This window comes from Urtica dioica, chromosome 8 (genome assembly GCF_054948205.1).
Source record: "Urtica dioica subsp. dioica isolate 48M chromosome 8, U.dioica_male_clone48M_v1_H2, whole genome shotgun sequence".
NCBI lineage: Eukaryota > Viridiplantae > Streptophyta > Magnoliopsida > Rosales > Urticaceae > Urtica > Urtica dioica.
In genome coordinates, this window is record NC_142763.1 from 40,138,082 (window position 1) to 40,155,059 (window position 16,978).

Below are 16,978 nucleotides of genomic sequence, written 5' to 3' on the forward strand. Positions count from 1 at the left end.
TTATAATAACATGTTATTCAAGATTTCACTCGGGAGTCGGGAGTACAAATTTCCGCGTTTTAATAAAATAAAATTACAAAAAAAAAATACTTTAGTCTATATAGTAACAATAGTTGAAATTTGAATGTAAGCTGAAAAAAAAAAAGAAAAAAAAAGTAGCTTAAATAAGGGTAACTAGCAACGTAGCCAATTTCAAACATGGTTTTAAGGATGTAGCCAACGTTTGGTAAATTTTGTAATCTAGCCATTTACATAAATAAACGGTTAGAAAATATCGAAAATATCCTTATGTAACATAAATCATAGAAACCAAAATACTAGCCAACGTTTCAGCCAGCCGAAGTTTATCGTGTGTAAAATAAACGGAAATTAACAAAGCAGCGGGGATTAACAAAAAATTAGAAAGAAATATACGCTCAATAACCAACTTTGTCAAATATATAATTTTTTAAAAAATTCTAAATATATACACGTGTATTAACTTCGAAATTTCGTATTGAAAATTTGATCGGCTTGTGAATAACACCGTATTAAATACGTATTAAATGAAAGGAAAGAAATATCAATTGATAACACCATCGACAACTTCAAACTGGTGGGCACTGATCGGCTCTACCTACACATATGTAAATTTACCATAATTAACAGAAATTAACAAAGCAGCGGAGATTAACAAAAAATTAGAAAGAAATATACGCTCCATAACCAACTTTGCCAAATATAGAATTTTTTTAAAAAATTCTAAATATATACACGTGTATTAACTTCGAAAATTTGAGTTGATCAAACGTGGGCTACAAGTTTTGTAAGCAAATTCTAGTAGAGGATATTTAACATCTTACATAATTAAGACACGTCATCATTTTTTGCTAGAGTTAAAATTTGGACGAAACGTTGGCTAGATTACAATTTCAACGTTTCAGGTGGCTTAGTTCGACTAATTTTTCCTTAAATAAAGAGATCATATTAAACGTTTTATTTTGAATCAATAGCACATGGAAAATGACACTCCAAAAGCAAAAGTAGCACGTGGCACGAGTCTTGAGACAAGACCGCGGTACAAATCCCAAAAAAATGAACCTCGTCAACCATCAAGAGCGTCACCGGAAAAAGACTCTTCTAGACCGGGCAAGCGCCTTGCCAACCTCGTGCCCCCAGGCAAAAGACATTTGTGGGCCGGGCAAGCACCTTGTCGGCCCGGTGACCTTGGCAAACTACTCTTCCGGGCATGGAAAATCCCTTGCCGGCCCAGTAACCCCGGCAAAAGCTCCATCCCGGACCGAGCAACCGCTCTGCCGGCCCAGTGACTCCAGCCAAGCACACCCGAGCCGATCAAACCCTTGTCGGCCTGGGGAACCTCCTTTTTGCCCCATTCTGAGTCGGGGCGGAGACACCTTTTCTTGACCCAACCCAGGCCGGCCTACCCCTTGACAGCCCGGAAGCTCTTGTTTCTACCTCAACCTAAGCCGGCCAAGCCTTGCCGCCACGGAGAACCTTCCATCTTGCCCCATTTCGGGCCGGCCAGTCCCTTGCCAGCCCAAAATCGTGAAACCATGCCCCACTCGGGCCGGCCAAGCCCTGTCGGCCCTGGAAACATCACCTTTTGCCCAAATTTAGGCCGGCCACTTTATTAATCATGATATCGTATGAGCTATCAAGAGTGAAAGTATTGATAAATTAAGATCAATATTCCAATCCATAAGTATACTTCAGATTATCACAATGAACATAAGCTCTATTGAGATCAAGCATGTGAACAAACCCGTATGATTAAACTACAATCATTAGAATAAGTAAATACTAGAAATAATAATAATAAAAATAATAAACTAAATGCCAAAAAAAAATAATAACACCTAAGTGTATAATTTCACAAAACTCAATAATTTACCAAATCAACAATTTACCTAATCAACAAAATAGAGCTTAAATTGTAAATTAGAAGTCATAAGTAAACAAACAAACCAACAGAATGCTTTACTCATCAACCAAAAGTTACACAGTAAACAAAAAAAAATATGTAAGAAAGAAAGGGAAAAAAAACAATAGTCGTGAGTAACAAACCACTAATAATAATATGTTTATTGAGGATTTCACTCGGGAGTCGGGATTGCAAATTTCCGTGTTTTAATCAATAAATCAAATTAAAAAAAATTACTTTAGTCTATAAATTACCAATAGTTTAGATTTTAATGTAAACTGATAAAGGAAAATAAGAGGCTGAAATAAAGAGATCATATTAAACGCGTGATTTTGAATCAATAACTATCAACAAAAAATAAAATTAATTTTGGTCGATAAACAAGAACTCGGCAACTCTCATAACAAGAAATTGATTCTTGCTCAAGTACATTCATCTCTCTCATTACGAATTTTTCGCGTAGACAACTGGTGATAAAACATCATGGTAATCAATCTCATCAACTTGTGAATAACCATTTGCCAACTATCTAGCTCTGAACGCTGGCAAGAATGCCATGCTTCAAATTGTACACTCATTTGCATCCTAGAATTTGCTTGTTCATCGGGCTTCTCAACTAGGATCCACGGCCTATTTCGTACTCAACGCTTCTTTCTTTTGCTCATATGAGCCACCAATGAATGCCTCCAACATCAATTTAAATAGACATTGATGCCTTCCTTACAAAGTTGTTGGATAACGTGCCACCTTCCTAGAATCCCAAATCATCAATGGTTGGTCCTCCAAATGATTCTTCATTTAGGAGTTATATCCTAATTGAATTGGGAACCTCTCATCGGTCGTTTGATAGGCAAATGCAAACTTGGAGCTCTTAACATTCCAACTTCCAAGTATGTAGTTTCCACCTTTATATATTTAACATAAAATCGTATTGTTAGTTGTTACTTGATTTAAATACTGTTACCGTTACCGTTTCGAGGTTCAGAATTTACTGCTAACCGCTGGTATCGTAAAGAAATATCGGGGAAAGCAGGAAAAAAAAAAAAAGGAAACCGGTGTCGTTGAACTTACCATTACCGTTGAAGAATACCGTCAAATACCGTGTTTACCGAAAGGAATCCAGAAAAGAAATATACAAAAAATACAAAGTACATAGGATAAACAATTAATTGGCTGCGTAAGCCACTCAATGTCTAGCAATTTAAAATTGGCCAACGTTTTGTTAATAATCCGTAAATAGCCTAGATGATGACGTGGCAGCTCATTTAATAAGGTTTTTTTTACTTATTTGCCCTTGTTTGACCGATTTTGGAAGTTTTTTTTGTAGGCAGTTTTTTTGTTTGAATTTTGAAAAAAATTCGGCAAGTTTTAATTACTGAATGTGCAAAATGGCAAGTTTTAATTTCAGCAAGGTTTAATTATTCAGTATTCAAAATTTCGGCAAGTTTTTAGGAAGTTTTTTTGTTTGAATTTTGAAAAAAATTTCGGCATGTTTTAATTATTCAATATTCAAAAATGGCGAAATTATTGAAGAAGTGGATGCAGCTCAATATTCATATTTTCCAGAATTTTCGTGCTCAAAATATTTCCAGAATTTTTATTTCAGTTCAAATATACTGTAAATATACTGTAAATAAGCTTCTTATTTACAATGAATATACTGTAAATATGCTTTGTTTTTACAATGAATATACTGTAAATATGCTTCTTATTTACACGAATATACTGTAAATATGTTTTCTATGAACAGCAACAAAAAAAAAAAAAAAAAAAAAAAACTGTTCTTCTTATTTAATCATGTTTGTCTCTTCCTACGCGGACCTCGGAGGTCACCGGCAGCGAAGGTGACGTGACCGCCATCAAAATGGACCGACGATGGTGACTCGTTCGCGGCTTGGATCTTGGATCGGCTCGTGGTCGCTCAACAACGCTCGTGGACGCTCGGATCTGTGCTTCCCAGCCATCGCCGGTTGGATCTTCTTCGCGCGCGCTCTCCGACGGTCCGACGCGACTCGATCTCCGCCATCGTCGGTCGCAGCTTCCCTCGCGTGCGTCGCCAGCCACTGCAGCTTGACCCGGTTGAGGATCTCCTTCTCAGGCGCGGCTCGAGCACCAGCCTCCATCTGCGATGGATTCGTCTTCGAGGTCTGCAGAAATCGCTGCAACAGATTTGGAGAGGATATTATCGTTGCAGCGGTTCTTCTTTTTTTTTTATGGAAATTAATGTGGGCGGTTGTGTGTGAACGCATACACACGGTTTTAATTTACTTCCTAGATTTTCGCCAGCATTAATTACGAAATTTTTGTGCTGATTAATAATGAAACTGGGCGGGAAAATGAAAAGGGTAGTCTAGTCAAATTTTGGCTGTTAATAAATCGTCCGGGCTATTTACCACTTATTTACAGAACGTTGGCTAAAAATAAATTGGCTATTTTCAGGAGGCTACTTAGCTTAATTACCCTAGGATAAAATTCATAAAATTAAAAATAGTGTACAATGTTTCAATACATTACCAAATTACAAACACAACAAAAACTAAGTTCAATAGTACAAACCAAAATGATAAAGTTCAACACAATCCACCAAATACCATAGTTCAAATTCAACATAAAAGAAATAAAAACACTACTCTGGATAGCGACTGTATGCAGCGGTCATACAGTAATCATACAAACTCATATAATGAGAATGTGCACGAAAGTACATGTCCAAGTAAGTCGTACTCATATGGAGTTGCAGCAACAGACATGGAGTGGGGGGATAACCTGGAAATGGTTGCACCGTGTCGGGAGCTAGAGTTGTTGGTGGATAGTACTCATGGTTGTAATTGGAAGACACATTCAAATCTAAATCATATTTTCTAATGTAACCAAAAAATTGAAAAAAATTAGATACAAACTCAAATTAAACACAATAATGAAGTTAGAAACTAAGAATTTGAACTAAATCATCAAAAACTAACGACAAATTTCGTGAAGAACACTAAATATCATCAGATTTTAAGAATTGTCGGTATTTGACCATTTACCGGTAAATTTTCGTCGGAATACGTAAAAATTGCTTAAAGACAACCGGAAAGTGGACGGTTTCCCCGGAATCCGGAACGGTTTCCTCGGAATCCAAGAAAAAAACGGAAAGTGAACGGTTTTGTACATACCGATACCGAGACTTTGAAAAAAACGATTTCCGGACTGGTTTCCGTCCGGTTTACCCAGAATTACAAACCAATCTTTAAATTTAGAAAATTACTTTGTTAAACAAAATCCTTTCTTTGGTTATATCTGACATTTGATTCAATTTGATTGTTACTGGAAAAAAAATGGCCCTTAATCTTGAATACCACATCACAACGGTCAAATTTCAGTGAATACCAGAGATTCGGCAATATACAGTGAGCAAACTGCATTCTATAGCCAAATAGATCTGGCATTTGAAAAACACAACACGAATAAAGAAAGATGTCCAACACAACATACATAGAAAAGTCATTTCAAACACAGCAACCAAGTTTCATAGAAACAAACAAGCCAACAAGACAATTTCCTCAAAACAAGAAAACACAACATACACACGGACCATAGAGAACTGTCTCAGTACTCTTCGTTGTCATCATCATCATCCTCAGCGCCCTCGGCACCGACCTCCTCGTAGTCCTTCTCGAGCGCAGCGAGGTCCTCACGGGCCTCAGAGAACTCTCCCTCTTCCATGCCCTCACCAACGTACCAGTGCACAAAGGCTCGCTTGGCGTACATGAGGTCAAACTTGTGGTCAATGCGAGAGAAGACCTCTGCAACACTGGTGGAGTTGGAGATCATGCACACAGCTCTCTGGACCTTGGCGAGGTCTCCACCGGGGACCACAGTGGGAGGCTGGTAGTTGATCCCACACTTGAACCCAGTCGGACACCAATCCACAAACTGAATAGTCCGCTTCGTCTTGATGGTCGCCACAGCCGCGTTCACATCCTTGGGGACCACGTCACCCCTGTACATCAGACAGCAAGCCATGTACTTCCCGTGCCTCGGGTCGCACTTGGCCATCATGGACGAGGGCTCGAACGCGCTGTTGGTGATCTCCGCCACCGAGAGCTGCTCGTGGTAGGCCTTCTCCGAGGATATGACCGGAGCGTAGGACGAGAGCATGAAGTGGATCCTCGGGTACGGCACCAAGTTGGTCTGGAACTCGGTCACGTCCACGTTGAGAGCCCCGTCGAAGCGCAGCGAGGCCGTCAGGGAAGAGATGACCTGAGAGACGAGGCGGTTGAGGTTGGTGTAAGTGGGTCGCTCGATGTCGAGGGACCTGCGGCAGATGTCGTAGATGGCCTCGTTGTCGAGAAGGACAGCCACGTCGGTGTGCTCGAGGAGGGAGTGGGTGGAGAGGACGCTGTTGTAGGGCTCGACCACGGAGGTGGAGACCTGAGGGGACGGGTACACAGTGAACCCCAGCTTGGACTTCTTCCCGTAGTCGACGGAGAGGCGCTCCAAAAGGAGGGAGCCGAGGCCGGAACCGGTTCCACCTCCGACAGCGTTGAAGACGAGGAAGCCCTGGAGGCCGGTGCAGTTGTCGGCCAGCTTGCGGATGCGGTCCAGGCAGAGGTCAACGATCTCTTTTCCGATGGTGTAGTGACCACGGGCAAAGTTGTTGGCAGCGTCTTCCTTCCCGCTGATCAGCTGCTCCGGGTGGAACAGCTGGCGGTAAGCGCCGGTCCTGACCTCGTCAATCACGGTCGGCTCGAGATCGACAAACACCGCCCTCGGCACGTGCTTCCCTGACCCAGTCTCGCTGAAGAACGTGTTGAACGCATCGTCTCCTCCGCCCACAGTCTTGTCGCTCGGCATTTGGCCATCGGGCTGAACAAAATCAGATGTTAAGCTTCGCCGATCCGAACTCCATACAAATGAATTCAAATAATCTCATATGTGTAAAAAGACCTTACGTATGAAAAAAAAAACAATTATGAAACATATCTAAGGTAATTAGATAGATCTATCTAACAACGTTCAAACTCGCTATAGGATCCAAAGTTATAGTTACATGTTCTAGGAACATCCATCGTCTTATACGAAAGCGAGTCGAGATACCTAACCTAAAACTTGGAGAATGCGAATCATATGTCAGATCTGAGTTTACTCCGATTCGATAAGCAAATCGACATTCAATTACATTACTGTTTCAAAAAATATCCGACATCTAATCTCCGAATCAAGAGATATTTTAATTGATTAAAAAAAACTAATGGATCTGATAAAGCTACGAGGATACATAGATCTGACATGAAATATAGTGGAAATGGAAGTTACTTTATAGATCTGTCAGCAGGAAACAACATCTCAAAACAGTAGATCTACGGTAATTAAACCATGAAAACAACAGAAAATCTGATCCCCTGAATTGAGAAAGAGAAAATGACGAACCTGAATGCCATGTTCGAGGCAGTAAAGCTCCCAGCACGCATTTCCGACCTGGATTCCGGCCTGACCGATGTGGATCGAAATGCACTCCCTCATTTTCACAGGTTACGAAGTCGAGGAAGGCGAAGAAGAAAGGTTCAAAAGAGAGAATCTAACGAAAGCGTTTATTAAGACGCTTCCGATTTGAAACCAGAGAAATTTTGAAATTATAAATTTCTATTGCCCTCTTGTGACGGTATTTATAGCAAAATATTATTATGTTCTATTTTGTTTTCAAGGTTCGGCGTTGGTTAAGGCTACGCTTAGCTGTCGTCTTTTGATTGGTTATTGTTCAACCCCCTCTTTAATCATGGTTAACTCTGGGCGTTCGATTTTATATTTTCTTATATTCTTTTGCCGCTTGATGGGGTCTGTTTTGCAATTTTTTTTTTTTTTTTTTTTTTTGGTCAGGGTCAGTTTCTGCTTGTCTTGGTTTTTGTTTTTTTAGAAGGCTTTTGTCTAGATTTAGGTTGAGAAATTTCATTAATTGGGCTTAATAAGCCATTAAATATCAAGATTAGACCCTAATGTTTAAAAATATCTGAATATGGACTTTTGGCCCAAAATCGGACACAAATACCCTTGATTCAAAAAACCCATGTGTTTTCTCTCATTTTCAAATGATTTTCATCACAAATCTTTTTCATTTTCGAATTGGTTGCGCTAGGATTAGAATTTTCGGTTTTTTTTAGGAATTTGGGTATGTGTTCAGTTTCGATTTTGAGGGTTTCACCTTGAATTTCATCGTACAACATCGTACGATGTCGTACGATGAGATACGACATCGTACAGCATTGTATGTGTTCAGATTCGATTTTGAGGGTTTCACATTGAATCTCATCGTATCGCATCGTACAGCATCGTACGACATCGTACAACATCGTACGACATCGTACATCATCGTACGACATCGTACAGCATTGAATGTGTTCAGGTTCGATTTTGAGGGTTTCACATTGAATCTCATCGTATCGCATCGTACGACATCGTACAGCATCGTACGACATCGTACAGCATCGTACGACATCGTACATTATAATGTGTATGAATTTTATCGATTTTGAGGGTTTCACATTGTATCTCATCGTACGATGTCGTACGATGCTGTACGATGTCGTACGATGAGATTCAATGTGAGATTCATTGTATCTCATCGTACGACATCGTACGATGCTGTACGATGCCGTACGATGCTGTACGATGAAATTCAAGGTGAAACCCTCAAAATCGAAACTGAACACATACCTAGCGCAACCAATTCGAAAATGAAAAAGATTTGTGATGAAAATCATTTGAAAATGAGAGAAAACACATGGGTTTTTTGAATCAAGGGTATTTGTGTCCGATTTTGGGTCAAAAGTTCATATTTAGATATTTTTAAACATTAGGGTCTAATCTTGATATTTAATGGTTTATTAAGCCCAGAAAATGAAATTTCTCTTTAGGTTGGCCTTCACTGTATCTCTATTTTTCTATTAAAAAAAAAAAAAAAGCGCTGTATCTCTATTTGTTTTCCAAAATTAAAAAAATAGTCACAGAAGTTCAACCAAACAGACCAAAAGAAAAAATAGCACCACACAATTTGCATACCATTCGAGTTTAAAAAAACTCACATGAATAATAGATATCTAAAATCACTTTCCTAACTCAACAACGAATAATCCAAAAAATGACACCTTTTACGCTTCACTTCGTATAGCAACAACATCATCGCCAGACCATCCAAAGATCTTAAGAATCATGTCTCCACCGACCCGATCGAGCAGTGAGCTCCAACAAACGACTAGTATAGCTCTTCGCCACCATAGTTTTTTTCCCGTTGTCTCTGCTCCCACGTCACTGCTGTGACAACACTAATTTTAAGAGATCCACTATAAGGCTTGCATCAACAGTGACGGCTAACTTCAAGGCACCGATCAAACCTCATTCGTTTCTACCCCGCGCGCTACCTACCACTGAATCAACTATGACTACGTAAAATTGGCCTGATCCGATTGTTTCCAACACGTCATAAAGCCTATACAAGTCATCGTCGTAACGCATCTGCCTCGTTTTAAGCACTTGCATTAAGCGAAAAATATTACTGTAGATTAGGGAACAACCTTCTTTTATCTAAAAAAAATATATATATGTGTTTGAAAATCAGTTGTTATGAGATTTTGTAATTATTATGCGTACAAGTTTTTTCGTACTCAAATTAAAAGAGGAGAAAATGACACATCTACTACCATTTGATAACCTATTTCTCATTTTTCACTAAAATACTAATTTGATAATCCATTTTTACTCTCTTCTGTTTTTTTTTTCTTTTACTTTTTTTTTGTCTTGCATGTGTCATGAAATTTGGGATTTTTTTATAAGAAATTTGAGTTTTTTTATGATTTGTTACTAGTAGAACTGTCACGTGCTACGCACGTGGTGGTAGTGTGGAAAATTTTAAAATGTTGTACTGATTGACTAAGAGATGACTTGTTATTACTATATTTTTTTTGCTGCACATGTTTTGATATTGAAATGAATTGAGATTTTAAGAATTCGAGAGGAAAAGAGTATAAATAGAGGATGATTTTTGTTGACTTGGAATTCATGGCTTCATAATTGTATGTTCAAGGATGGTAAATAGCTTTTCTTTCAACCTTATATTTGAAGCCCCGTTCTGTTACAATTCTTCCTATTACATTACCTTTTTTCTAGCTACCCAATTTTTATCTTGTTCCATATATAGTGTTGAGGAAACTCTTTATACAATAATGTTCTAGCTTTTAGATCAATTTGATTCATTTTAAAATACTCAGTCAACATGGATCGCAGTGAAAAATCGGTATCTTTAAGTTGATTAAGATTATCGCATTTTCTAAATGTAACAAGTTGTTTATTTTCAAGATGTAATTGGAGTGTCATTACAGATGGGTAAATTTCATTTAAAATGAAACCAAAAATTCTCCAAGTTGCTTGTTGTGGATAAATCCATCTTGCTAGTTGGAAATTTGTAATTTCGTCTTGCGTAATATTATTATTGTCATCGGTGTGTGTTGAGCTAATGTGCATGGCTATTCGATCATGTCCTTTGTAAATGTATTTATACATATATTTGACCGCTTTGACTGTTGAGCATATTTCTACGTTCATATGACAATCAAATTTTGCTAGCAAGTAAGAATTAATGGAACAACCCATCGATTATTTAAATAACAACCTCTAACCCGAACTTGAATATTATTATTTCGTCGTTTATATTTTGGGTATTCATTTTCTCCAATGTATGTTTTTGAAATATGTGGCTTAGGATAATGATCTTTACATGAACCATTTTTCATACATACATTTTTTGAATTCAAGTCACCTCAAGGACCGTGCATCATATGTTTAACAACCATTCTATGCAGATGTTCACGTTCTTGTATGTGTGGTAACTCTGCTGATACATATTTATCAAAAGTGTCAGGATTGAGGAGTTTGGCTGTTGATTTTAAAATAATGAGTAAATGAGCATGTGGAAGACCTCTTTTTTGGAATTCTATAACATAAACATACGCAGCTACGGGTCCAAATATTTTTTTTTTCAAAATTTCATACTTCAAATCTTCTAATTTTGCTTTAAATATACGAGATACCAAATCTGGTCTATTTTGAGCGGATTCATATGGTTGCAATTCTTGTTCAATTTCATGCCAATTTGGATTACAAGTAAAGGTTAAGAAAATATCTGGTTTTCCATATTGTTGAACTAATGTCATTGCATCCATATGTCTTTTACGCATGTCTCTTGGACTACGGATGAAGGAAGCTGGCAACACAATTCTTTTTTCCAATTTGAGAACCTCTGGTCTCTCCACTCTCGACGCTATCTATGATTCCCTGATACAAATCGGCTCTAATTTCGCCTTGTGTATTTCATAAATAAACTAATCTTTGAGTCTCAATTTTGACATACATATCTACAACATATTGTTGGAAGAGACGACCAGAATGTACTAATATAGATTTATCATTACGCGTATTTATAGTTTATAACAATAATACTCGCGACATGTAACTGCATTCGTTTTCTTCCTTGTTACCATTGTCGAAGAAAATATAAAACAAACATTGGAATAGAATAAAAAGATATTTAGATAATAATATGTAAAGCGAAATAAATCTTACCTTGAATACGAAAAGTATATACACCTTTATTTTTTTTTACATAATTCTTTATCAAATTTCGCACCAAGTGAAGTAAAAGAAAAAGTGTTATTATATGATCGTATATATTTTTGAAATTCAGTGGCGGTAAAAGATGATGACGTATATAATTCGTATAAAGCTGGAGGAATTACATTTTATTTAAGTATTACTTTTCCATCAGAGCAACAAAATGTCTTGCTTTCGTGTGAAAATTTTTTCGTTGTACAATATTGACAATTCGTTGGTAATTTCAACATAGAAGGTATTTCAGGTATTTCTAGAACATGGAGATCCTTGTGATTTGCTGCCTTGGGTAGCTGTTTTCTACTTGGCCTTGATGATTCTCCAGACATTGTGGAAAAGAATTAGCCCACAGGAAAAAAAAAAATTTGAAGTAAAAAAAAGTAATAAATTTTTACCAAATTCAAATATTAATTGGTCCTTAAATTATCCGTGATTTTATTTCCTATACCCTTCTCTATGTGAGATCGTTTTTTTTTGCTTTGACTTTCCGCCATTGTCGTCTTTGCAATTCTTTTTGGTATTCAGACATACTTCGTCTTTTTAAGATATATTGTTGTCTTTGTTTATATATGCTTTTTCATCTAACATGTTTTTCTTCACGTCGCGCGAATCATTCATATAATCTTTTTTGGATTTCATTTTAAAAACCTGATAAGAGATTTTCATTTTAAAAACATGATAAGAGATTAAAGCGTATTTATATTGAACACTAATTAACCCAAAAAAATAAATTACGTTTTTTTTTTGTTTTTAAGAAATAATATCCTTGGTATAGTTTGATACTTGTGCCTTGTGTCTTACTCACATGACCACTAAACAAAATTATATGAAAAAACATATTAAAAAAAATTCAACTCTCCAAGTTTTAGCTAATTAATATACAAACCTATTATACGTACAAGGACGGATTAAGGATTTTGAAACTTGCTTAAACTCTAGTGCAACCTTTTTACATTGACCACACCTGAAAATCTCATTACAATGTATGATCAGTTGCACAAAAATGACTATGAGATTAAAAAAAAACTACATATATTACAATGACATCAGATTACAGCGCAATCATATCTCCAAATGACACGATAAGACTGAATTATGAACCGTTCACCTAAGCAGAGGACACTTAACATTTCATAGCCAATTTGTATCAACTATCAATCATGACGGATTTATTGTTACAGTAGTAATCGTACAAGTATAGAGAATACAAAAAGCTGTCGAAATTCAAGTGATGAAGAAATGTATCAAAGAATCCAAGTTTCAGACTTTATACAATCTACTTATCCGGGTCGGTTCCTCAAATAGTTCTAAAGAACAATTCCGATAAGTACCTATCAAATCAGAGGACAATTTCTTTTTTGCTCAATGGTACGTATGCGTTGTGTCTTTATTTTTTTTAAGGAAAATTCATTTGTAACAAATCAAGTCATCATTCCCCCAAAAAAAAAACAAATCAAGCCATTACAACCGAGTACGTATTTTATTGAAAAATTGTGCGTATATAGGTTCTCATGAATTAAACTTAAAAAGAGAACATGACATACCGGGTGAACTCGACAAAAGCGACAAGATGTTGGTCAACTCAACAGAGAAGGGTAAACTTGTATTTGTTCAATAAGAATGTCTGGAGCAATATGAAGGTTGAACCTGTATTTATTCGTTTGCGCAAAAACTGGATCAGAATTGGCAAAGTCCATATCTAAGTCAAAATAAAAATTTGTTTGGAAATCTGGTGACTAAAAGCATCAGTACAAGAGAATTTTGACTCACCGTTGACGCGTTTTTTATCGGTAATCTTATGATATCCACCCAATTCAATTAAAGATGCTGAAAATTACAAACACTGTCGTATCAATCTCACCCGATTAAACAGCCGATTCTTAAAAAAAAATGGGACAAATTTAAAGACCTTATTTCAATCATCTATAATAAGATTCTAGATATATTGTTAAATTAAATATTTTTAATCGAGAACGAAAAAAGAATCATGGAATAGAGTTTCCAATCAGAAGAAATAAAACTAAAACCCTAAATTTCTCTTCTGAAATTCGAACTAAGATAGTGAGAATTAAAGGAATTACTTTGAATGAAGTGGTGCTTAAATTCCTCTCGGAATACGCAGAAGTCAATTTGATTTTGCAGATTAAGGAAATTGAGAGGAAAAAACAGGGTTTCTTTTTTAAACGAGAAAAAGATGGCTGAAACTAACAACTCATGAACCAGGGAAATGAGTTTGTTTTATTTTTACTGATGTTGAGAGGTTGGCGGTGGCTTGGTTTTTTTTCAGAAGTTTTTTTTTTAGTTTTCCATAGAGAGAGTAAATGTATTTAGGTATCAAATGTACATGAGTCTGTTACTCAGCTTTGGATCAAGAAGAAGTAGCATTCAGTTGGATCAACACGTAGCATCATTGAGCTTTGAATTAACACGTGGGTTTCTTTTATGGTGAACACAATATGAGTATGACAATGATAACTGGCTGTCATGCACTACAATTAGTCACATTGGCAGCCCAAAAACACATCTTGAAATTTAATTTAAATTAAAGATTATAAGGTATTAAATTGCAATGGTCTATGTTGAATTTTGTTGTGTTCGAAGCCTGTGGGTTAATCAACAGCCAATGAAAACAATTAAGCCAATGAATTTTGTTACTTTTTGTTATGTGGACATCAGATAAATTGTCTATCAACAAATGTATAATTTGCTAGAAGACAAAATACTGAGGACCTGTGTGGTTATATATGTAGAGATCAAATTTGTTAGAAGACAAAATATTGAGGACCTGTGTGGTTATCCACACATATATGTAGAGGTATAGATATGTGTCGTTGACATAATTTATTTATATATATATATATATATATATATATATATATATATATATATATATATATCAACAAATAACAACACTGGAAAGTTTGTTGATTTGTTGACATGTGGATTTGAAAAAATTGTTCAACCAAAATTAATTCTACAACAAGCCCTCGGTTCACACTTTTTTCGTCATGATAAAAAAATATCTAGATATTTTCTATCCGTACAAGTGGGTTTTTCCCTTTTGACTTTTGTCTTGTGTAGGCTTTTGCCTGGGTGGTGGGTTTGTGTTGGTCAGGTGCTCTCTTTTCACTTTTTTTAACCTCTTAGAATTTTCTTTTTCTCTGAGAGTGCAGTGCTTTTTTTAGCGGAGTTAGTATTGTGTTAGCCTTTTCTCTGGGTTTGTGGGAGGGAAACACTAGGTAAGGGTTTTTGTCACTGATTGTTGTTTAGTTCTAAGGGAAACACGGTAAGGGTAAGTGAGGTTATGGAGTTACCAGACCATCATGATGAGGAGGTGGAGAGAACAGCGAACAGCCTTGCTCTGTCTCTCAACATCTCGAAAGAAGATGGCGTTATTCTAGAGGAAGGAGATGAATTTATCTTGGCTGAGAAATTACTCTCGACCTGGCCTGCAAGCGCCAAAAGAATACATGAACTGTTCTCCGTAGTCTGAAAGTGTAACAAAAGTTGGGTTGTGAAGGAGTTGAAACCTGGCTTGTATCAGTTTCGTTTCAGAGATAAAGAAGATATGGAGAAAATTATTGCAAGGAGACCATGGACTTTCAAAGGCTCTCATATGATCTTCAACCCTTGGCCTTCTTACTTGACAATCGAAGAAATTTCCTTTGAGATGTCTCAGTTCGAAGTCAGGTTCGGAGGACTTCCGCCAGGATATATATCAGAGAAATATGCTGAGCGAATGGCTAAGATGGTGGGAATTTTTCTTAAATACCTGGGTAAAGCTGATAATGAGATAATGAACTCAGCCTGAAAGTCGAAATTGACTTGAAGAAAGGGATTCCGCCAGGTTTTTTTTTTTGGTCGAGATGATCTTTCACCTCTATGGGTCCAATGTCGGTACTGCAACTTGGGAAAATTCTGTTTCAAGTGTGGGAGGATCGGCCATAACGAAAGTCAATGCGATAAGGAGAAATATCTCTGGGTCCACTCCGACCATTCTCCTGTCGTTCAAATGTATGGCCAGTGGATGCACTCGGAGAATAGAGTCAAAGCACCGTTAGAAAAACTGAGTCACCTAGTTGGGAAATTAAATAAAGGAGGAGCAGGAGGAAGAGCCTTACTGGAGGATGCGGCAGAGATCAGGTCGGAGATCGCCGGAAAACTCAACAGCATGGCTTTCTCTGGTTATGTGGAAGAAGTCAAAGGGTTTGGTAATCAGTGGGGCCCAGGAAAAGATAAAAGTACAAAGCTCCAGACGAACGAGATGTTAGACGTCGTTTTGCAGACTGAGACAAGACGTGACGCATGCAGCTCCTCTGATCGAAGAAACAAATCACATGTCAAGCATGTTTTTATGGAAAAGAAGAGTCTCGCTTTTCAGAAAGAAAGTGGGAAGGAAGGTCAACTTTTGGGACTCAGTAAAAAACTGAGTGAAAATGGGTTTCAGGTAATGGGCTCTTATTTGAATAAACCCAACAAAGAGAATGGAGGGCAATGCTTACCTTCAGGTGGGCCTGATGATCATTCAGAAGAAAGTGGGCTAAAACGCAAAGTTGACACTTCTAAAAAAGTGGAAACTGAAGAGAGAGAACGGGAAATGAGAAAATGCAAAAAGCAAGCTACTGAAGGGTGTGTCTCGAACCCAGGCTCTGAGGTGCGGAAATTAGCGGGAGAGAGGGGTCCAAGAGTTGAAGAAAGACAAGGATAAGAGCCTAAGAAAGATGGTGAAGGCGTTTAGGAAGAAACAATTGGCTAGGGGGGGGGGGGGGGGGGGGGGGCTACCAAGGTGAACGAGCCAAGAGGGATAATACCGGTTATTGTAAGTGACCAAAGAATTACCGAGGGTGATTCTACTGAGACCGAGGAGGCGGGTCAACCCATGCTCCCCCACCGTAAATGTTAGTTCTCTCTTGGAATTGTCGAGGCCTTAATGGCGACTCGGCGGTGGAAGCTCTCCGGGGGCTTGTAAGAAGGAATAACCCGGATATTGTGTTTTTGATGGAGACCAGGAGGAGCTATGGTAGTATGATGGATTTGAGGAAACGGTTTGGTTTTTAGGGAGGTGAAGGGGTTTCGGCCCGGGGGCTATCGGGTGGAATTTTTTTGTGGTGGAGAAAAGATGTGGAGATTGATATTTGGAAGCTTGACAAGAACATGATTTGGGCGGTAGTTAGAGGTACTACAAGAAGCGATGATTGGGATTTATTCGGGGTTTACGGGCCTCCTCATGTCATGGGAAAGGCTTCCTTTTGGGATGACTTCCCGTATACCGTCATGAAGATGAGGAGGCCGTGGGTTATTGTTGGAGATCTCAACATGATCTTGGATTCTAGCGAGAAGAAGGGTGAGCGTCCGGTTAAGTGGAATACCGGGAAATTCCTCCGAAACTTTTTGGCGATCTCGGGAGGGGTAGAC

General features: G+C 37.8%; 1 protein-coding gene and 1 long non-coding RNA gene across 3 annotated transcripts; both read right to left on the bottom strand.

Moving 5' to 3' along the window:
• Positions 1–5,254: 5,254 nt before the first annotated feature.
• Positions 5,255–7,582, bottom strand: LOC149389788 (tubulin alpha-4 chain). Its single transcript, XM_089624252.1, has 2 exons — positions 7,337–7,582; positions 5,255–6,772 (listed from the first exon to the last, which is right to left on the bottom strand). Exons 1-2 carry the CDS (start codon positions 7,427–7,429, stop codon positions 5,513–5,515), a joined length of 1,353 nt encoding a protein of 450 aa, XP_089480378.1. The 5' UTR covers positions 7,430–7,582; the 3' UTR covers positions 5,255–5,512.
• Positions 7,583–12,402: 4,820 nt separating this feature from the next.
• LOC149389789 (uncharacterized) lies at positions 12,403–13,839 on the bottom strand. Of its 2 annotated transcripts, XR_016300773.1 has the most exons (3): positions 13,645–13,839; positions 13,334–13,390; positions 12,403–13,210 (listed from the first exon to the last, which is right to left on the bottom strand). It is a non-coding gene; the product is annotated as an uncharacterized LOC149389789 (long non-coding RNA). The 2 variants fall into 2 exon arrangements; XR_016300774.1 differs by lacking the exon at positions 13,334–13,390.
• Positions 13,840–16,978: the final 3,139 nt, after the last annotated feature.